General features: G+C 42.5%; 1 protein-coding gene across 1 annotated transcript in view; it reads right to left on the bottom strand.

Annotated features, from left to right (window-relative positions):
- LOC126413955 (protein unc-13 homolog 4B-like) overlaps positions 1-24,554 on the bottom strand; it is a 176,763-nt gene that overhangs the window by 102,530 nt on the left and 49,679 nt on the right. Inside the window, exons 2-3 of the mRNA XM_050083307.1 lie at positions 16,516-16,673; positions 3,568-3,830 (exon numbers count right to left, since the gene is read on the bottom strand). Coding sequence (XP_049939264.1) covers positions 3,568-3,830; positions 16,516-16,673 — 421 coding nt within the window. The remainder of the gene's footprint in view (positions 1-3,567; positions 3,831-16,515; positions 16,674-24,554) is intronic.

Genomic DNA, 24,554 nt, shown 5'->3' with positions numbered 1-24,554 from the left:
CTAGGTACGACTCTAATATGTGACACGTACGTAACAATCCTGTCTGATCACCTGCATCCATTCATGTCCATTTTGCATTGCAACGGACTTACGGCAATTCCAGCACGACAATGCTACACCCCACACGTCCAGAATTGCTACAGAGTGGCCTCAGGAACACTTTTCTGAGTTTAAACACTCCTGTAGGCCACCAGACACCTCAAACATGAACATTATTGATCATATCCGGGATGCCTTGCAACGTGCTGTTCAGAAGACATCTCCACCCTGTCGTCCTCTTACGAATTTATGGACAGCCCTGCAGGATTCATGGTGTCAGTTCCCTCCAGCACTACTTCAGACATTAGTCGAGTCTATGCCACGTCGTGTTGCGGCACTTCCGCGTGCTCGCGGGAGCCCTACACGATATTAAGCAGGTGTACCAGTTTCTTCGGCTCTTCAGCATATATGGATGCATATTTATTTACCATGTATACACTATTCCATTTAAACCATACATTTTTGCACTATTTGTCACAATTTTCAATACTATTTATAATTTAATCCACGCATTGGAACTCTATTGCACTCTCTTTAGTCTAAATTATGCTGTTGTATTTATTATTATTCGTACCCATATATTTCCCAGCTGATCAGCACACGAAACCAAAACCTTTGCTGTTTTATTAGGCTCTGCTGCAATATCTGCTTCCGCTAACACGCTATGAGTCTGATGTCATCTTGCTGACAAAATCTCATATGGCCCGTCAGATTGAGAACTCATTCTTCCGGGCTTATTTTAACACGACTTGCTACAGGATATCTACTACCACACCACAGCAGCTTTGTAGAAAGGCAGAAAATGATTCCAAGTCATTTTAGTTGGTTCGTTTGGAAACCATAGTCTCCATGCATATCTATACGTTTGGTCCAAAGAGTTTTCATTTTTTTATTTATATCACGCGGAACATAATTTGCGTCAAACTCCACAGAATACTGACAGAATAACGACAACTTTTTATGCATGTTTTTCCTACTAAGCTAAATTTTTAGATTGGTGAATCTGATAAAGACAGTTAGATCTAAATTTTGAAAATAGGATGGATGAGGATTCAATCTGAAGCACCATCACATGCAATTTTGTAAATTTGTAGAATAGTGTCCAGGAGGAATCGTTTCTGAGCACAGAGAATACACATTTGCCTTTGTGACTTCTGCATGTTGGACGGAGCATATTCATGGCCAAGAGCACCTTTTTGTGTACCAATCGTGATTGTTTTTTTATTCAAATAGCATCCCAAACAATGTAGCATTACAACCCCCAGTTATGGATTTTCCGTTTCCCAAGTAATCAATATTAAAGCAAAAAAAAAAAAAAAACTTCACCTTATTGGCTGACAAAACAGCCTTTCCCCTGTTCGATACATTCTCGTCGGTCTTTGTCGACTTCTTTTCCTGCTGTTAACATATTGGTTGTGTCCACTACCCGGAGCAATCGTCCGGTGCTTGCCATTAAACATTGTCAAACACAGAGTAGTAACACTCTTCCAGATACGCTTTAGGTCAACACTCAGCACCTGTCGTGGCTTTAGGCCACACAGATTCTTCATTCCTAGGTTTTAGTGCCCCACTTTCTCAGCTTTCTAGTCGACTTTCACTCTGTAGTCTTGCTTTACGGTATATACAGGGTAATTCAAAATTCATGTCCCATAGGACAAAGTTTATATTACTTGGCCCTTAGGACAAAGTCGTAATTGGTGGATATTGCTACAATACAAGAGAAAGCGCATGCTACAGATGCGCTTTAATCGGTACAAACAAAATGTTAGGTCATCGGTGACTGACAACTTGAAACTTAATAGTACAGTGCAACCGCCACCCACGGTCAGTTGTTCGCATGCTCCTCTAACGCAAACTGAATGTCGCCCTGTAGACAACTCATCTGAACACGGGAACGGACACTGCTGTGTACTGACTGTTGGTATTTCTCTGTTAGTTCTGGTGATATTCTCCTGCACGTCAATTAATGTTCTTGGTTTGTTCGTGTACACTGTAGACTTGAAGTGCACCCCAAAGGAAAAAGTCCACTGGCGTTAAGTCTGACGACCTAGGTGGCAATTCTACCAGACACGTCTAGCAGTCCAACTCCCAGGAGAAACCTCATCCAAAAGTCGGCGGACGCGTCGTCTGAAGATGGAGCAGTTCCATACCGCTGTGAGGAAAAAACCTACATCCCCGTTCGTCAGGCAGGTTGTCCAAATAGGATGGTAATGTTTCCTCGAGATGATGTCTGTAGCGTGCTGCAATGAGCTTGCTATTAAAGAATATGGGACCAATCAATGAGAATATCATCATGTATGCCGCACCACACATTTAACCTAATGTTAGTCTGAGTGTATGCCTCGGCAGCGAGACGGGAAAAATTTTTTGGGAAATTTGTGGTAACTTACTGTGGGACTAAACTGCTAAGGTCATCGGTCCCTAGGCTTACACTCTACTTAATCTAACTTGAACTAACTTAGGCTAAGGACAACACATACACACCCACGCCCGAGGGAGGACTCGAACCTCCGACGGGGGTAGCCGCGCGTACCGTGGCAAGGCGCCTAGACCGCACGGCTACCCCGCGCTGCAGCGAGACGGGGATTGTCGTTTACCCAATTGAAGCGTTATGTCCTTTCATCCTAGCATTCAATTGGGAACTAGCTTCAAAGCTGGAGAAAAGTCAGCTTCAAGGTACCGCTGACAAGTGCGTCTTTCTTGAAACCATTCGCAGAATTGTACCTGCCCGTCAGGATAATCACCATGGAGTTCTTGCACAAAGTGGATTCAGCAAGGATGGGAATGATTAGAGGACATTATCCTAGACATCGACGGTTGGCTGGTGTCGCATTTCTGTGCCACCTACCTTGTTGACCGTGTCGGAATCACTATGAGCCAACATGACTGCTGATTTTGTGGTCCCATTGCTGTAGGGTGGTTCGGAACACAAACCCTTCCACAAACGGCCAATCATTTTGGGATTAGACCTACGTTGGTTTGGTTGTCACCTGTGGTATTCTACTGCTGTTTCCCATTGACTCATGCCTGCCGCGTGAATGACAAACATTTCCGCCATCTGCTGATGTGTGTACATTGCTGTACGAATCAATACTCTGCAGAGCAGCATCACAGTACACAGCTGTGGTAATTGGTGCGCCTTTAATACCCTTCTATAGGATTTCGTTAGTCACTTGCCTCACAGATAACGGGCCATGTGGTAATATCCACTGCACGTGACTAATCATTTCGGTAGTGTAGTGGTGCTAGGTCATTCCTCTCATTGTAGAACTGTTTAATGACGACACTAGTCTCATTTTTTTGTGATTCACTGTGCCGAATGAAATGACTTCAGCTACCAGTCAGCACTTGGTTTCGTGGCGCATTTCCTTCAAACTCTGTTCATTACTGCCACACGAATCACGCTTAACAACAACGACGACGTTTGGAAACGTCCCGCGCAAGTCATATTCGCAAGTTTTTCGACTTCAGTGTGTGTATGACTAGACGAGTCGCCAAGTGTGGCAGTGCCGAGGTGACGCCGCGTACCTGATGTCGTTGACGACGTCCAGCGGGTCCTGGGTCCGCAGCTTCTCGAGACGCCGGCAGATGATAGGGTCCACCGGCGGCAGCTCCAGAGCGGGTGGCTCGCCGGCCGCCACGGACGCTGTGACGTCACCAGCAGGAGGCGTTGGTGCGGTGGACCTCTGCAGCCGCTCCGACTGGAGCCGCCCCGGCGCGGCCACTGGTTCGCGGACGACGCGACGCTGGTGTCCATTGCTTGGCAAGCAGTTGTTGAGGGGCGTCTCCGCCTGCACAGGCAGTGTATCGTTAGGATGCTGTATCAAAAGCTGCCTCACATAATGCTAACGCTCTTCGATCGGAGAGAAAGCCAATATCGGAAGACAATCGGGTGTGAATATTTCTATCTAAAGCTAAACTAAATCCAGTAGGCGTTGTAATAGGACTTAATGAGGGACACTATGAACTGTTCTGTACCACTCAAGGTAGCTTTCCGGAACACCACCTGAACCACATTACATGGAAGACAGAATGTAATGAAACATCTTTTGATCATAATTTATGATCAGATGTTAATGCATATATTATGTACACTACGTAGCATAACTAGCTTACCAGCCTACAAGGTAAAAGTAACTAATCAGTGTCTGTAATTACAAGTAATGCTTTATTTCAGAATCAGCACTTTGATAATGGTTATAAGAAACCTAATTATGTATCTTTTGAAAACTATAAGTGAAGATGTCATAATAATGTTAGCATCAAATTTCACAACTTGTGAACAAATTAATCACCAAAATCAAATTATTTCATATAAAGCCAAGTTAACAATTTGAAATATTTCACGACATCAGATGCAATTAAACTCACGTACTATCTTAGGGAATTATTAAAAATGCCAGACTCAGAAGATACGTAATTAATTTTGTAATTACTCCTTCTAGACATATCTAACATAAACAAATGACCTTCTTGAGATTCTGACAAAGTTTTTGTATAAAACGTGAAGCTTGTAATCTTGTTTCACAGTCTATGAAGTTCTCCAACTTATGCTAGCACAAAAGGAATATGTAATTTAGTGTCATGTATTGTTAACCGCATTTCATCACTTTTTTCGTCTCAAAACATAAAAATCAATTCTTGAACTGTGTTCATTGTAAAACAACAATTGGTTACTTCAAAATTGTATTGGCAGAATATTTAGTAGTGAAATAAAATGATCGTATGGTATGTATTTTCTAATGACACTTTCTAATTGTAATTCGATATATCTACATTATAAACAATGAGACCAAAAGAGCATGTATTGTCAAGAAAGTGTATAAGCATTGCTGCATGTTAAACCAAATAAAGTTCAGTTGTGTTGTTGTTCTCTGATGAATGCCCGTGTAATTATATTTGAGAAAATATACGACTCTCAAAAGGAAGATATTTCTGGAGCTGACTTTCATTTAAACCCCCATAACCCCATATGCACAGTTTTCAGGACTATCTGGAAGTGAATTAAGCGCCCCAATGTACAGTTTCTGCAACGTGGTGGAGACTTCCGTTATAAAACCTAAGTAATCAGCCTTCTGAAGTTTACTTAAATTGACCATACTGTGGGTGTGGGAAGGTGCTGATGGTTTTACTGGACAAATGTCAATGTCAATTCATTATTTATTAATAGAAACAAAATGTGAACATTAAGCTTAATTGTAAGAGCGATTTCATCTTGGCTGACAACAACAGTTCGATCACGAAATATATTCGATCACATCTGATCATAGAATAACTTTAATCTTTGATCTAAAAAATTGTACCAAAATATAGCGGGTGAGGCAAGTAAGACAAACAACCCTTAATGTATCCAGAACGATTTAATGTATCGAGGTGCGGTTTTCGCCTAGTATCAGTGGACAATAAGCGTACTTCCTGACTTTTTCAAGCTATTTTTATCGTTTATAGACGCCGCATTACGAAGCCGACTTTTTTTTCTAATGTAGCCATGTTCTTTTTCTGTGGAATTTGAAAGAAGCTTCTAAGAGAACTACAGTGACATAATATGTTCGGGACTTGATCAAACAGTATCAACATAACAGCGCCGCAAACCATTTTCTCGCCCTGAGGAGAAGAGGCTCCTCAGACTTCTGTCGTATGATACCAAATGTAAGGAAGTATGTAACTCAGGTATGGTTCATGTATTTATTATCATGGCTGTCCCACCAAGAGCTGGAGATGTCAACCCTGAGCATTGCTGCACGCTAAAAAGTGATTCTGCAGAAACAATACTACACGTTGTCTTCGTTTGCAAAGATACTCCTGAATGCTTAGCACATTCTGGGTACTCTTCACCACAAAACCGCATCGCTGCTCTAATAGTTTGGCGGCATTCGCGATAATCGCCATTCACTTCTTCGACTATCATACACATTGCGAATGAGTCAATAGCATTAAGAGCAAGTTATCTGATTGCTACAATAGCAGAACACAGACTAACGGGCTTCGAGTGCACAGGTAAACACGACAACCATACCTGAATTATATGTTTGTTTCCATTTGGAAGGCAGACGTTTATGGATCCCTTTTTCCTGATGGTGGAATAGAGGTTTGCGGCATAGTTATCTTGATACTATTTGATCAAGTCCCATAGATGATAGGTCATTGAAGTGCTCTTAGGTGCTTCTTTCAAATATTACAGAAAAAAGAACATGGTTTTATTTATTTTTTTAAAAATGTCGGCGTCGTAATTCGGCGACTATAAACGATAAAAATAAATTGCTAACGTCAGGTAAGTAACCAAATCGTCCGCTATAAATTAGCGGAAACCGCACCTCGATGTATTTATAATTTCTGAATATATCGCAGGTGGCCTGTCCTACATACCTCATTCTGCGTACAGCTGTAATCTGTCAAGCGCATTACATTTAAAAAAAGAACAAATAAGTAAACTCAGCCACACATAATTATACTATTAAGGCTCAATGATTCGCAAAATGTGATAACAAAACTGAGTGGCCAGTGACGAATATGAAGACAAAGAACTTTATGGCAAATATTTAAATTTATAATAACACCAAGTTCACGACCAGTGGTAACTTTTCGCTGTGAATCATGAAGGCATTTACGAGCAACCATCAAATTCTTTAAAGCAAATCTTAACGCAAAAAATCTGCACAAAAAACGCTCATGGCATATCCATCAATTAGATTGACACACATCGATGTGTTTACAAAACCTTAGCGCAACTGGCCCTCTAAAGTTAAAGGAATCAAATGGTGGCACCCTGATATCAATGGCTCATATCGAACTATCTGATAGACAGCCTCAGCACTACCAGAGCAATAAATATTTAACAGTACTGGAATGGCGAAAAACTGCAGAATTTAACATCTCTATAAAACCTTACATCCCTTTGCACCACTTAAAAGCCAAACTTAACACTAAGTTCTAAAACAGAGACGAACAAGAATTAAGTTAACATTGCAAAACTGGCCTTTCTCTTGTATCGGAGACGAAAGAATTCAAGGAAAAAACACTCACACACAGAGTTTAACAAGGACACTGGCTCCCGCTTGGAGGGAATACTATCACAAGTGAAGGGAATGACACAAACATGGCATAAAGGACACCAAATTTTGTGGTAAGTTCCGATGGGACCAAACTGCTGAGGACATCGGTCGCTAGGCTTACACACTACTTAATCTAACTTACGCTAAGAATAACACACACAACCATGCCCGAGGGAGGACTCAAACCTCCGACGGAGGGAGCTGCGCGAACTGTGGCAAGGCCCCTCGGACTGCGCGACTACCCCGCGCGGCAAGGATACCAGAAAGAAAACAATGCCATACGAACCACAATGACCGACCAAAGAAAGTAGCTCACACACATGATCGACCTCTTGCAGCTCAGCTGAGCAGCATGCTAATGTGATCCTGTGCCTTTCGCATCCGCTCCAAGTGGAGCATGAGGGGGATAGCATGTGCGCGAATATCTTACTCCACACGCAGTAGCTATAAAATGGGAATCAGACAGGTTATATTCATTGCTGGCGATTACGCAGCGTCCATTCCAAGGCACTCAACAGGACCCTGTATTCCCTTAGTCGTTTGTAGGCAGAGTCGTTACCTAGAGCGTACACCAGCCAAAGCTGCCTTACTTCCGCTTCGGCCAGAGATAACAAGCGCCGTAGCACCGATGCAGGAAGTCCGTCTCATATCGACTGCCAGAGGCGTGCTAGTACGCCACAGTTAGTAATACAGTATGATAACATGATTCAGGCATAGAGAACAGGAGAAGTTTACGTTGCGGCGCCATCACCTGTAGGAATAACTAGAATATGTTGAAAGTCCGGAAGCAAAGGAATTGGTTCAACGTCCTGTTGATGCTGACGTCATTGTAGAAGAACGACAAACTTTAATTAGTCATGGATGGGGAAGTAATAGACCGTGCCCTATTCTGAGAAGTCATCCCAGGATTCGCCATAACTCACTTAGGGTTCAAATAGTTCAAATGGCTCTGAGTACTATGGGACTTAGCTTCTGAGGTCATCAGTCCCATAGAACTTAGAACTACTTAAACCTAACTAACCTAATGACATCACACACATGGAGAGATACCGATCATGTGAACACATCTTTGTAGGAGACACCTAGAACTGTCCCTCGTCAACCACGAGAAGGGTGTTGAGTAGAATGATAGGTCAAATTTGCTCTGTACCTTCAAGCTCTCCCGTCTCTTGATTACATCATGTAGATACAGACCGAAATGAACAAGTGACAGGCAATACTAATCATTTCGTTAATACTTAGTGGTTCTGTGATCACGGTACCAATACTTAAAGCATCGATGTTCTTCTACACAGTTTTGACGACATACATTAAGTACTTTCAAATCCTCTCCCTTCTAATATACTCTACAGTTTTGGAAGACTTACTCTAGTAGAGATCTTAGTAAAGTCTAGAAAAAATCACAGATTTCGTATGAATTCGAAACACTATGTCTATACAAGACATGTCTCTGATAAAACTTGTTCCCCCTTCACTGATCATGGTATCGGTTATCAATAAGGCATTGTAATTTTATTTCCATAATTCCATACACTTAAGCCGTGTAATTATTAGTATTGTATTTTTAGGTGTTCTCAAAGAGTGATGGAACTCTCTAAGTATTCTGTTCTTTTGGAACTTTTATCCTTCGACACATGAACATTAATTGGAGGATCGAAACTTTAATTTTATCCTTCTTATTTAAGGAGATCTACACTAATTTTATCTCCCACAAAAGCACTCTTAGTCTCAGGCTTATTAAGGCATTGTCGCGTTCTTTCACTTCACACCAACTCTTCCTTTTGTCCTCTATGTTTGTACTGTGTCAGAGACTGTGTGATGTCTCCCCACCCCCGCCCACCTCATACCTATCCTTGCACTTCCCGTTTCTTTCCGGTTCAACGGTTGTTGGTTATGTTGCTTGCAGTTAGGAGACCGGTTTGATGGAGCTCTCCGTGCGAATCTATCCTGTGAAAGCCTCTTCAATTCTGCATAGTTACCGCAAGTTACATCCATTTGAAGTTGCTTAAAGTATTGAATCATGGTCTCCCTTCATAATTTTTTACTCTCGCACTTCCCTCCATTACTAAATCAATTATTATTTGATGCCTCACGACCTGTCTTAGCAAACTATCCCTTCTGTCAGGCAAGTTGTGCCATAAATTCCTTTTGTCCCTGATACGATTCATTAACGCCTCCTTGGGTATCCATGTGCGTATCTATACTTCGGAATTTTTTTTTATAACTACACAATTCAAAAGTTTCTCTATTGTTCGTCGTCCAGTTTTCATTTCCATTAGCGCTGCATCCCAGGCAAATATTTTCAGAAAAGTCTTCCTAAACCTTTACTGTATACAATCACCAGACGCTTCTATTTTCCTTAAAGCTTTCGATACATTTATATCCATTGTAATCCGTCATTGAGAATTAATCTGCTGTTCCAACAGCGAAATTGGTCTACTGCCTTTAACGTCTCATTTCCTAATCTAATTTGACCGCATTCCATTTTATTTCAGGCAGTTTTAAATTTACAAAAGGATACTGTCTCTCATTCCTCACTGAGTTTTTCAAGAAGTTTTCATCGCTGGTAAGGGTAATATCGTAACTGCTGGTCCTCTCCTGCATTATTCCTAAAAATCACAGCTTACTGTTGTCTGCTTTAAACAACTCCAGAGTTCCGTAATAGTACGTCACGTTCTATTCATGCAGGTAATAAAACGTGCAAAAGCAGATATGCACTCCAAACACCGTATTTCTCGTTTCTCTCTTCTCCACATCACGCTTCTTTTAGCTGCCTTCACGTCCAACCGTATTGCCAGCTTGAAAACACGCGGACAGACGCCTTTGCTTTCGGTGCGTGCTGTATCGGCAACGAACAGCTTGAGAGGTGAGCTAAACAGGGAGCCGTTAGCAGACGAGGCCCTCGTGTTGCGAAACTCTACCGAGAACCCGCAGACACCTCACAGCACTTTCCTGCCCTAGGACCCAATGAAACCTTGCGAAGACTTCAACTCTACTGGCGCTCACGTCTTCGCTGTTTTTGGCAGTGACGTATGTACGTGGGGATTCCCTGGTTTATTTGCGGTCTGACACTTCCTGTCGCCACAGCAGTAGTACGAGTAAAGACGTGGCCGTAGCGTGAAGTCAGGAGAATGCTGGTCGTCTGGTATGCAGTCCATGCACCCAGGAGACGCTCGCACGATAAATGGGATTATGACGTTATTACAGAATCTCTTAGGAGAAAAACAAATGATGGTTTCTAATGTAATGTAAGAAGGCCTTAGTATTACTGTTAGATCGAGCGCTCTTCTTTTATTCTCATAGAGAAAGATTGTATTAGCGACACGTTATTGGAGTGAATTGTACATGCAGCTACGAAACAAACATCTGAACACGGATGATTGAAAGTGAAAATACGTGTTCAGTCATCATTTAATAATTTGGTACAAGTCGTTAGTCGGAAAGCTCTAGCAGTCTAAGTCACATTTTGGTAGTGAAGAGCTGAAGTTCCTAGGATATCTTGTGGGAGTGAACGCTATTAAACCTGACCCTGTAAGAATTTCAGCAATCAAGGAGCGTCGAGAACCAAGATACGTGAAACACATAATGTTTCAAGGTTTAGCCGAATTTTATAGAAAGTACATGCAAGGTCAAGTAATGAATGAACCGTGTCTTCTAGCTCTACTTAAGCGAAGAGCGATATGGGTGTGGAACGATAATACATCCAGAGCTTTCCAGGATATAAAAGATGCCTTGGTCAATTCTTCCATTTTAAAACACCCAGGCCGACCGCAGTGACCGAGCGGTTCTAGGCTCTTCAGTTTGGAACAGCGCGACCGCTACGGTCGCAGGCTCGAATCCTGCCTCGGGCATGGATGTGTGTGATGTCCTTACGTTAGTTAGGTTTAAGTAGTTCTAAGTTCTAGGGGACTAGTGACCTCAGATGTTAAGTCCCATAGTGCTTAGAGCCATTTGAACCATTTTTTAAAACACCCAGTGATAACTGAACCTTTTAAACTATCTACTGACGCCTCAGAATATGAAATAGCTGCAGAGTTATTTCAGGGTGAATGGAACCAAGAACTAGGTGAACATAGAACTATTTCTTTTGCAAATATGAGCATGGATCAATGCGAGCCACTGAAAAAGGGTTACTTGCCTTACTACGGAGTACACAAAAGTTTGAAACATTACTTTGGGGATCCTATTTGGTAGTCTATGTAGATCATCACCTTCTTAATGGAGAGTAGATTATCACATCGCACGTTGATGCCCTGGGTACTTTTTTCCAACAATTTGATATTGAAATTAAATACATTAAAGAAGTCAGAATCGGGTACCAGATGCTTTATCTAGATTTCCATTATGAATGAACGAAATAAGGCGAACTAAAGGACCCGGTGTTACATTTACTACGAATTTCTTATACACGTGTATACATACGACCAACCTATAGGCCCCAACACCAGGAGTTTCTTGTATGCTGATGACCTTGCTCTTGCCACTCAGAACTCAGACTTTGAATCAGTGGAGAACACCCTCACGAATGCCCTTGAAGATCTATCAAGATACTATAGCACAAATCAGATTAAACTAAACCCCTCAGAGACTCAAGTGTGTGCTTTTCATTTGAGAAATAGGGAAGCTATTCGTAAGTTGATGACAGTATGGTCAGAAGTTGAGTTACAACATTGCTACACCCTAAAATACTTAGCAGTGACGCTGGATACATCTCTTACCTTCAAGAGACACTGCATGAATTGCAAGTTGAAACTTTCCACCAGAAACAACTGGCAATTATAGTGGGGCAGTCAACTTGAAACCGTCCGAACCTCTGCGTTTGCTTTAGCCTATTCTGCAGCAGAGTACTCTTTCCTATTTGTTATAATTCATCGGATACCAAATAAGTAGGTGTAGCTCTCAAGGACATCTGCAGGATGATAACAGAGTGCTGGAAATCTATTCCTGTCGAATGGATTTACCACCATGCAGGAATAGCACCAGACCACACGCCTCTCCAATCCACATCCTCAACTGAGGGTGACACGACAGTCGGACGGTCCCGATGGGCCACTTGTGGCCTGAAGACGGAGTGTTAGGAATAGCACCAGTTCCCAATTGAAGAGTAATTGCGGCGAAGAAGGAAAGAAAGTAAGTGGAACAAGAACAAACTAATCCCCTGTATGGGAATGAACAGCATTCGCAGCGACTGAAATCAAGAAAGTGTCTCATTAGAACATCAAAGGCACTTACTACCGCTGCTGCGTCAGGGTGCAACTTTGGAGGGATAAGACTTCCCTTCCCTCCGGTTGGAAAAGAGTTTCTGAAACTCTGCCTCCAGGACACGACGAGGAATGGATGACCTAGAAATCTTTGAATAAGCTGTGGTCAGAAGTGGCTAGATCAAGGTTTAATCTGGCAAGATGGGTCACAGTACAGAAAACAATGTTAAGTGTGATTGTGGAGAAGTCCAGACTGTCCAGCACGTACTTCAGTGTCGACTGCGTACAACTTCATGAATTGCAGAAGACCTCCACCAAGCGACAGAAAATGGACTGCAAGTGGCCAAATTTTCATCAAAGACTATACGACATGTTAACTGTTCACCTATGTATGTTTCTGACACGAGAATAATAACACAAGACGAAGTATGTATCCTAACCAGAAGGATAAAGCACGACGTCAGTGTTGATGCTGTTTCAGAATGAAATTTCAGCAATGTCGACAGGGACATTTACCCTTGTAGAGAGCCTTTCGTGGAAAATAATAGATCAAGTATTATTTTGGCGAGAACATCAAAAGCCCCAAAGTGTTGAATTATAGTTAACAGCGTTCACATACAACGTATATGGACATTTTAGATATCGTAAGTGTATAGCTCATATGGAGAAGTGTTATTATTTTACAGGTTTGAGAAAAAAAGTCACACACAGACAATACAAACTTCCTAGACCTGTCAGAAAGTAAAAGAGAATCATGGTGGCATAGATTATACTATGTATCCGATTATACCAAAAGGATTGCATGATTTAACAGCATTGATTTCAGCGGCCTTTGCCATCCAGTAGAGATGGAGTTACATATGCTTATGTACTGGTTGAATGCTAGTCCAAATATGTAACTTTATATCCGATCAAATAAGCCAACACCCTACAGTAATCCACTAAATGCGAAATTAATTTACTGATGTCGGGTAACCAAAGAAACTTTTAACTCAGTTAAACAATTTACAAGTAATAACTTTAAAAAATTCTTAGCGTTGGAAAGAATACGTCGCATAACCATACATAAATATCGAAACATTGTAAATATATCATGAAAGAACTGGGTAGGTTATGTAGGACATACTGTTCAAGCAGACATACAACCTAGGTAAAGAAAATACCAGAGTTCCAAGTAACATTTAATGAACTCCCACATTTATCTACTGGTTTATCTTCCATCGAAATACTGCAAGGTATATTCGTAGGCGAGCCATTGTTGAAATTGTTTAAATGGCAAGAGGATGATAATAACATACACCGAGAAAACTTAGACGATATTGTAAAAGAAAATTCACAACAAGCAGCAGAAAAATGGAGCGTAAATATAATGAAAAAGCTACGACACCCAACTCTGACGTGAACGACTTGGTAGTAATTAAGGAAGTGCACTACAGCTCAAATCTGAAGAAAGAAACACACAAGTTTTTCCCTCAATATAGCGGTCCCTACACTGTTTTAAATGTACCATATCCCAAAGCAGTTTTCTTGTTCGATCCAGAAACAGATCAAGAAAAGGGATTATATAATACTATTATGTTAAAGCGACAGAAGTCGCTATTAAGTTAAACTGAGAAAGAAACACAGTAACAACAAAGATCTTTCTTAATGGGGAAGGTGTGTAAACAAATACTGTCAACTATTATTTAATCAGCTGCTAACAAGGGAACCTCCCCATCGCACCCCCCTCAGATTTAGTTGTAAGTTGGCACAGTGGATAGGCCTTGAAATACTGAACACAGATCAATCGAGAAAACAGGAAGAAGTTGTGTGAGACTATGAAAAAAATAAGCAAAATATAAAAACTGAGTAGTCCATGCGCAAGATAGGCAACATCAAGGACAGTATGAACTCAGGAGCGCTGTGGTCCCGTGGTTAGCGTAAGCAGCTGAGAAATGAGAGGTCCTTAGTTCAAGTCTTCCCTCGCGTGAAAAAGTTTAAATTTTTATTTTTAGACAATTATTATCTGTCCGTCCGTCCGTCAGGGTTCAAGTCTTCCCTCGCGTGAAAAAGTTTAATTTTTTATTTTCAGACAGTTATTATCTGTCCGTCCGATGCGAGGTAACTGTGCCGTAGTATGGGGACGCTACACCTAAACACTTCTTTGGGAGTGATTATCACATCCACACGAAAACCTAAATCGGGCAAGGTAGAAGAATCTTTTTACCCATTCGCCAAGTGTACAAGTTAGGTGGGTCGACAACATATTCCTGTCGTGTGACGCACATGCCATCACCAGTGTCGTACAGAATATATCAGACGTGTTTTCCTGTGGAGGAATCGGTTGACCGATGACCTTGCGATCAAGTGTTTTCGGTTCCCATTGGAGAGGCACGTCCTTTCGTCTACTAATCGCACGGTTTTGCGGTGCGGTCGCAAAACACAGACACTAAACTTACTACAGTGAACAGAGACGTCAATGAACGAACGGACAGATAATAAATTTGCGAAAATAAAAAAAGTAAACTTTTCATTCGAGGGGGGACTTGAACCTACGACCTCTCGTTCCGCAGCTGCTCACGCTAACCATGGGACCATGGCGCTCCTGAGCTCAGACTTCCCTTGATGTTGCCTATCTTGCACATAGATTACTCAGTTTGTATATTTTGCTTATTTTTTTCATAGTTCCACACAACTTCTTCCTGTTTTCTCGATTGATCTGTGTTCAGTTTTTAAAGGCCTATCCACTGTGCTTACTTACACTCCTGGAAATGGAAAAAAGAACACATTGACACCGGCGTGTCAGACCCACCATACTTGCTCCGGACACTGCGAGAGGGCTGTACAAGCAATGATCACACGCACGGCACAGCGGACACACCAGGAACCGCGGTGTTGGCCGTCGAATGGCGCTAGCTGCGCAGCATTTGTGCCCCGCCGCCGTCAGTGTCAGCTAGTTTGCCGTGGCATACGGAGCTCCATCGCAGTCTTTAACACTGGTAGCATGCCGCGACAGCGTGGACGTGAACCGTATGTGCAGTTGACGGACTTTGAGCGAGGGCGTATAGTGGGCATGCGGGAGGCCGGGTGGACGTACCGCCGAATTGCTCAACACGTGGGGCGTGAGGTCTCCACAGTACATCGATGTTGTCGCCAGTGGTCGGCGGAAGGTGCACGTGCCCGTCGACCTGGGACCGGACCGCAGCGACGCACGGATGCACGCCAAGACCGTAGGATCCTACGCAGTGCCGTAGGGGACCGCACCGCCACTTCCCAGCAAATTAGGGACACTGTTGCTCCTGGGGTATCGGCGAGGACCATTCGCAACCGTCTCCATGAAGCTGGGCTACGGTCCCGCACACCGTTAGGCCATCTTCCGTTCACGCCCCAACATCGTGCAGCCTGCCTCCAGTGGTGTCGCGACAGGCGTGAATGGAGGGACGAATGGAGACGTGTCGTCTTCAGCGATGAGAGTCGCTTCTGGCTTGGTGCCAATGATGGTCGTATGCGTGTTTGGCGCCGTGCAGGTGAGCGCCACAATCAGGACTGCATACGACCGAGGCACACAGGGCCAACACCCGGCATCATGGTGTGGGGAGCGATCTCCTACACTGGCCGTACACCACTGGTGATCGTCGAGGGGACACTGAATAGTGCACGGTACATCCAAACCGTCATCGAACCCATCGTTCTACCATTCCTAGACCGGCAAGGGAACTTGCTGTTCCAACAGGACAATGCACGTCCGCATGTATCCCGTGCCACCCAACGTGTAAGTCAACTACCCTGGCCAGCAAGATCTCCGGATCTGTCTCCCATTGAGCATGTTTGGGACTGGATGAAGCGTCGTCTCACGCGGTCTGCACGTCCAGCACGAACGCTGGTCCAACTGAGGCGCCAGGTGGAAATGGCATGGCAAGCCGTTCCACAGGACTACATCCAGCATCTCTACGATCGTCTCCATGGGAGAATAGCAGCCTGCAGTGCTGCTAAAGGTGTATATACACTGTACTAGTGCCGACATTGTGCATGCTCTGTTGCCTGTGTCTATGTGCCTGTGGTTCTGTCAGTGTGATCATGTGATGTATCTGACCCCAGGAATGTGTCAATAAAGTTTCCCCTTCCTGGGACAATGAATTCACGGTGTTCTTATTTCAATTTCCAGGAGTGTATATCTAAATCTGAGGGGGGTGCGATGGGGAGGTTCCCTTGTAGGTAGCAAGCGGTGTAGTGTAGAAAAATACCTGTTTGACTGGTCCCTCTCGTGCATTGGATCCACTGTGGGCTGCCGGCAGACTTCGCAGCTCCGTGCCGTTCGACAGGGCCGTCACCTTGGTTGCCAGCACTGGAGACGGTGCATCCTCAGCTGGAGCTTTGCCGCAGCACAGCCAGGGGCAGCAGCCTGAAATGTCAACATCAACATCGAGAAGATTTCAAGGGCTAAATGCAATAAAGGGTGATCTGTGTTTCTACCGTAGGAGACTGAGTAGGAGTGCTACACCGCCATTCTTGGTTAGCTACGGGCATGGCGGCCATTATCTTTCGTGTAGTCAGGTAGTCTGATAATAAAGCACGTGACTGGAAATTGAAGGTCGTGGGATCGAATCCCTCACCCTAGCATTTACCTCTTACATCGAGGAGATTCGCCAGAAACAAGTCGTGGTTCATATTAAACTGTAGGTCACTTTTCCCCTAGTTGGATAAGTGGCATAGATTAAGACACTCAGGTCTTCGAAGTGTACACTGAAGCGTCAAAGAAACTAGTATAGGGATGCGTATTCACATACAGAGATATGTAAACAGGCAGATTACAGCACTGTGGTCGGCAACACTTATATAAGATAACAAGTGTCTGGCGCGGTTGTTAGATCGATTACTGCTGCTACAATGGCAAGTTATTAAGATTCAAGTGAGTTTGAATGTGGTGTTATAATCGGTGCACGAGCGATGGGACTCAGCGTCTCCGACGCAGCGATGAAGTGGGGATTTTCACGTACGGCCGTTTCACGAGTGTACCGTGAATATCAGGAATCCGGTAAAACATCAAATCCCCGACATCGCTGCGGCTGGAAAAAGATCCTGAAGAGAATCGTTCGGCGTGACAGAAGTGCAATCCTTCCGCAAATTGATACACAAATCAATGCAGGGCCATCAACAAGTGTTAGCGTGCGAAACATTAAACGAAACATCATCGATATGGACTTTCTGAGCCGAAGGCCCACTGGTGTACCCTCGATGATTGCACGACACAAAGCTTTACGCCTCGCCTGCCCCCGTCAACACCGACATTTGACTGTTGATGACTGGAAACATGTTGCCTGGTCGGACGAGTCTCGTTTCAAATTGTATCTAGTGGATGGACGTGTGCGGGTATAGAGACAATCTCATGAATCCATAGACCCTGCATGTCAGCAGAGGACTGTTCAAGCTAGTGGAGGTTCTGTAATGGTGTGGAGCGTGTGCAGTTAGAGTGACATGCGACCCCTGATACGTCTAGATACGATTCAGAGAGGTGACACGTACGTAAAAATCCTGTCTGGTCAGCTGCGTCTATTCATGTCCATCGCGCATTCCGACGGACTTGGACAATTACAGCAGGACAATGCGACACCCCACACGCCCAGAATTGCTACAGACTGGCTCCAGGAACACTCTTCTGAGTTTAACCACTTCCGCTGGCCATCAAACTCCCTAGACAAGAACATTATTGAGCACATCTGGGATGCCTTGCAACGTGCTGTTCAGTAGAGATCTCCACCCCGTCGTACCTCTTACGGATTTATGGACAGCCCTGCAGGACTCATGGCGTCAGCTCCTCGCAGCACTGCTTCAGACATCAGTCGAGTCCATGCCACGTAGTGTTGCTGCACTCCTGCGTTCTCGCGGGGGCCCTACACGACATTAGGCAGGAGTACCAGTTACTTTGGCTCTTCAGTGTATCTCACTATGATTAGTGCACTGAAGAATACCGAATCAAATTCTTTCGAGTTCTGCGTTAAATTTTACTTTCTTCCGAAACAGCCAATCATATCAGGGGAAACTAGAGCTATGTCACTTACTGCTGTGTATTGCTTAGTAAATGATAGTCGTATTGTAATTAACCTTCTGTGATAGGATAAGAAAGTTGACCATAACAGGAAGAAAATAAAACAAAAGGAGAAAAACCGGGCAATCAGTGTAAAAGATAGTCAGCTTCTTCCAATGAATCGGAATTTGATCATGCATACGATATTAAGAGTAACTTCAGACTTATCGCAGATGATGCAGCTATCTACAGCGAAATACAGTATGAACGAAGCTGTACAAATATTCAGTCAGACCCTGATAAGATTTCAAATTTGGTTCAATGATTGGCAGCTTACTTTAACTGTTCAAAAATATAAAATCGTGCACTTCACTAAGGGGATGTAATATTAGTGGATCTGTAAACTCATACAAATACTTGGATATAACACATAGTAGGTACAGTCATGTGTAATGCTGATAGAAGACTTCCATTTGTTTATTTATTTATTTATTTTGTGGATTACTAGGGAAATGCAAAGAACCTACACAGGATATTGCTTACAAATCGCTCATGCGACCCGTCCTGCAATACTGCTCGAGTGTGTGGAACCCATACCTTATGGGACTAGCGGTGGATATTGAAAGTATATAGAGGGGGGCAGCACGAATGGTAACAGGTTTGTCTGACCCGCGGGAGAGAGTTACTAAGATGTTGAAAGAGCTGGAGGACTCTTGAAGACAGACGGAAACTATCCCGAGATAATCTACTGACAGAGTTTATAGACACGGCTTCAAATGATGGACCTAGAAATATACTACAGACCTGTACATATTGCTCCCCTAGGGATAAAATTAGATTAATTAGAGCAGGCAGAGAGGCATTTAAGCAATCATTTTTCCCGCATTCCATTCGTCAATGGAACAGAAAAAAACCTAAAAACCGGTACAGATCACGTCCTCGGCTGTACACTTCACAATGGTTCGCAGATTATAGATGTAGACGTGGATATAGATGTAGAATTGTGCTGTCTGTATTGAAAAGTGGTAACGCCTCTTCCGAATAGCCCTGATTCAAAGATAACGAGAAGCTGTGCATTGCGCCTACAACATCACAGCCGTTACTGCATTTCCGTTATGAGCAGAGCCTGGTCTTTTGGTGAACTTTTACAACCTAATGATCAAACACACGACGTGGAGAAGTTTCGCACGACAGAATCCTCGGACACAATGAAATAGTTTCAGCAACATTGGTGAGCTCCAGGCAGTCATTTCAAAGAGTTTACCGGCAGTCTCCAGACACAAGATGTAGGCCATAAGAGGCCAATCACGAGTAACGACGTGACAGATACCCCGTCTTAACTGTGTGATGAAATTCAGCGATGGCTCTAAGAATTTTGCCAGATTGATGAGTTAAGTTACAGAAAGCAAGACTCCAATTACAGAGAGATGTAACGGTGTGGCACAAATCACGTTTATTTCTTTCGCAGTGTTATCCCACTCATCGCATAGCTCATGTATGACAAGTATTGATCATCGTCTGATTGACACTTGTTTCTTTGTTGGGATGTCCTGTCTATCACTACAATGTGACCTTAATCTACGTGGAAGTACGTCGTGTCGTTCTTAAGCTGTGAATAATGTAGACTTCCCTTACTGTAGATTCAAAACAGTTTATGTGTCGTCTTTCCGAGTCGGAGAAGGGATGTGATGACCTAGGTTTGCCAGTGCATCAAACTAACAGTAGCTAATCTGAAACGATGCCCTATACGAACGTAGTTCTTGTCCACGTCTTTTAAATAAGCGCCAATATGAGACTAATATTTCAGCATATGAAACGAACGGCCAAAACAGTTCGAATTCCTACTGTAATTTTATTTTAGTGACCCAAAATACGACATACGTCTAAACTAAACCATTTTAGTAATAGAAATTCTTTTCTGTTAACGAAGGAAGGTAAAGAAACAAAGTTAAGGTTTAACGTCTCGTCGACAACGGAGTCGTTAGAGACGTAGCAAAAGCTCGAGTTGGGGAACGAAATCGGCCGTATCACATCAGAGGAACCATCCCATCATTTGCATTAAGCGATTAAGGGAAACCACACGAAACCTAAATGTGAATGGTCTGACGGAGATTAGATCCAATTTTCCTTCAAGTACGACTCCAGCGTCTTAACCCCTGAGCCACCAGATATAGTGCTGTTAAGAGGGGGCGTACAGGAGGATGTTATAGTAGTTACGAAACGGAGTACCGTCAGCAAAGAGACAATACGATCACGTTATCCAAGGTTTGCCAAATCGATACCGGCAAAGACTGGATTTTTTTTTTTATTAGTAGTAGGAACGAATTCTTTGACCCACATTTCCCAGCCTAGTTAGGGCTTAGTCTCGAATATTTTGTCTGATGAAGTTTGCCAACAATTAAGAAGTAAAAATAAAATGAGCGGAAAAACTGTAATCATTGAAGGAGGAAAATACAACTTAGCACATGTGCGGCACGATCAGAGGACAGAGATTTAATTTCCTGAAACAAGACGCAGTCGACAGTTAACTACACTTAAAATCGTGCATGAAGAGTAGACTTCGGACAAACAGGGACTGAATGCAGTATTTGGCTTGTCACTACAGCACTCCCGCGTAGTGGCTGATGGGAGAGCACTTAACACTAAACATTGTAGAAACGTCATAACAATCAATTGACTGCGTCAGGTTCTATCTGCATACAAATTTCATTGACGAATTTCTGTCTAATATTTTTCATCGTCTACGATTTATGAACTACCTCAAGAATAAGGTAATCTAACAATAATAATAAGAGAGCAGTGTAACATCTAATAAATAATTCACTACCATATCTTGAATAGAGGACTGATTATTGATAGTATCTGTAGCATACACTACAGTTTGATTTCAAATATTTTATTGACACCTAATAACTAATAATACACACAGACGAACAATCCAGCAAAAGAAAACTATGTCATTTAAAAAAGCGCATGGTAAGCAATATAAACAAAAATGTATCGGATCTTCCAAAGCAACCACAAAGAAGAACGTAACGATAATAACAAAAGAGATATAGCAATGTTCTGATGACAATCACGTTACTACTTCGTGGAAGGTAAAAAGAATTTATTTTTGATAGAAAGCTTCGTCAACACAGCAGATAATTTTTTTCTTTAGTTAAATGTTAAATTATTGAAACAATACTGAAAGTTAACGGGTATTATACCTGTGTTTTCCATCTGATGGACTCGATTTTTCTTGCGTCTTGGTGTTACGGCTTGTAAGTGAAGATATCACGTCGTTTGAATGCTGTTAGTAAGGATGAAGGTCGCTGCACTCACTTCTATCGGCTGCACATTGTCATTCAAACTTCTTCAAAATAGACCGAGCTGTACTACTTTGAAATATATCAAAATGTTGGTGATGACACGCTACAGTCGAAAAATACGGATAAAGATTTTCTGCACAAACATTAGGTTAAAATGTCGTTATTTATACGCATAGTATAGTTATGCATCAAGCATTTGAGTTACACCATCAGAGATAATACGTACAGTCATGAATGTGGAATAATATTTGCATGATAATGGTGAGTACATAATACTTAATTCGTGCGGTGGTCATTTGAGGACGGAGCAACTGTCACGAACTGTCCATATGCAACCTGACAGGCATCTTGCTCAAAGATAAACTCTAAACGCCAACGATCTATGGTTGTAAGCTTCGTTCTGAGAAGCAAGGAGGTTAAGAAGCGACTTAATCGTATCGTTAATGAAAAGCTTAAATCTGTAATCTTGCAGAGATTCTGTTTACTTTATTCTGCTCTCAACAAAAAAAGTTCTTCTTACGATGTATAATGAATATTCGAGTTCACGTATTTCATTTTCTTTTATTGCACCTTCCCTTTTCTTTATTTCGTGCCGAGGATTACAAACAAATCTCCCATTCTCCTCTATGTACTGTAGAAACTCTGTGAAACATTGAATTCTTTAGGAACATTTAGATGTTTTAAATACGTTAAAGTTGGCCGTTTACATTAATGTACATTTCGTAGAAATTTGTAAAACATTTGTGTAGGTAAATTTATTGAACGGGGGATGATGACGGCAGGGCAGGGATATAATGGTATTGCTTGAGAAACCGTGTTCAACGATGAGACAAATAAAGAAACCAGCCTCACTTGGAGCTCAGAAACATATGCACTCACATGAGTTCTGTAGTGCGCGTGTCATCGATTCTGCCCGCCTAAGAACGAGAATGCTCTCTAAGTGGATCAAAACGAAAATGGTGTCTTAGTTTCTAAATCCATAGCTTGATAAAACTGGTGTAGAGGAATTATGATTTCAGCAATACTTCGCCACTTCCCATACCACTATAGAACCAAATTCCTTCCTGCATGAAGAGTTCTCATTTTAACATTACTTTCTAGTGCCCAAAACTGGCCACCTCGACCGCACAATTTAATGTACTGTGATTCGTTGCCATGAGAGTATGTTATACGATAGTATTTCGAAAATAAAGCTAAAAATTTAGTACTATTTAAGCAGAAAATGTGAAGCATTGACAGTGAAATCGATGGTGGCATCAAAAGAGGTGCGGTGAATTTAGGATAGAAATCGAGCGTATGAAGAACTTATGAAGAGGGTCTCGTGACGAACGTATTTTCCATGCTCAGGTATCAAGATGTAATGATCAGCTGTATTATCCTTTTCTTTTCTCTACCTGTTAAACTGATTTAGAGAACGATAAATGTGGTTTCCTTTTTAATCTCTCTTCTGGATCATTGTTAAGATACTTTATAATTCTGTTGACCACTTGGAAATCGACAGACCACAGAAGTATGTTCTGTACCTTAGGAAATAAATACTGTGTGCCGAAAGTATGAATCCACTTACTGACTCACTGACTCCCGAGAGATATGTTACATTGTTTCTTTTGTGAATGAGGTAAACTACATGCTATGTGGTATAAATGCTATTTTTGCTTAGCAGAACCGCTAAGCAGTTCAAGAATTATCGTTTCAATAGATAGCTGCATGCTGAAAAATTTACGTAAAATGTATTATCAATGTTATAAATAAGTAAAAAGTCATATCTTGCAAGATTTTGAAAGGCAGCAGTAAAGTAAAAGTAAAATTAAATAACAATTTATGTTATTAGCCAGGGATTCTGAAATCATCACTGCACGACGTATGTATCGAATCCGCTGTAGTCCGATTTTTGACCTTAGTGAAAGCCCCATGTTTCATACATGATTAAAGTACGTGTTTTATAAGGTACATCTGTCCAAACAGAGAATGACTATAGTGTCTTATGGCATGGTTTACTAATTAGGTGAACCTCGGTAGAATTGTAAATTGTAGTACGTTACAGAATGTCCAGCAATATGGGTATCCTTAAATCCTGGTACAGACCATGTTTTTCAAATAAATAGGTGAAAAATAATTGTAGCCTTACAAGTAAGTTGTAGATGTGCTACATTTTCCGGCGACCAGCTTAGAGCGAAAAAACTATCAGACAGCCACATAATAGCTGAAACCGCAGAACAAAAAAGATTAGTGTTTAACATTTCAATGATTAGTAACCGAACACAAGTTCGGAAAGAGCACAGGATGGAGACGGAAGTAGGCCGTTTCCTTTTCAAAGAAACCATACCGGCATTGGCTTTGATAAGTTTGGAAAAACCACGGGAAACCTAAGTCTGAATTCTGGACGGCACGGCGAGAAACTGAACCTGTTTGGGCGGCGGAAGTGCAGAATGGGCGATTCCGCAAGGAAGACGGAGAGGTAGCCGATGCTTGGGAGGGGAAGATGGGATTCCCCTGCCCTTGCGCGCCCCTCCAAACCGGATACAGCCACGACGTATGCAAAGGAGAAGGAGGGGAGGTCACATGTTGTCACGTGAGCAACAGACCAGGGCTAAAGCAGTCGTTAGGAGGCGTCGATGACGTCTGAACAGGAGGGAGAGTGGGAGTACCTTGCTCTCAGGCGTAGAAAACGGAGCGGTCACTGAGGACGTTCTCTGTATGCAGACTGACTGCTGCCAAAACGAGCTCATATTGCTCTCAGATTTCTCGGTGTTTCCAAGTCGACGTAGTGGACATTCTGGGGTGTGGACGTCGAGAGTACCCTGGTTGCACAGAAAGTGACAAGTGAACATGCTCGCAAACGAAACGTCGGTGCCATCAACAGTGTCTTCTGATCCACGTACACAATGGAGCGCTTTATGCTATCAGAAAACCGTACGCTACTACAGTGCCGCACAGGATGCACAAT

Source organism: Schistocerca serialis, chromosome 1 (genome assembly GCF_023864345.2).
Source record: "Schistocerca serialis cubense isolate TAMUIC-IGC-003099 chromosome 1, iqSchSeri2.2, whole genome shotgun sequence".
In the NCBI taxonomy this organism is placed as follows: Eukaryota; Metazoa; Arthropoda; class Insecta; order Orthoptera; family Acrididae; genus Schistocerca; species Schistocerca serialis.
This window is presented reverse-complemented; position numbering and strand designations above follow the sequence as displayed.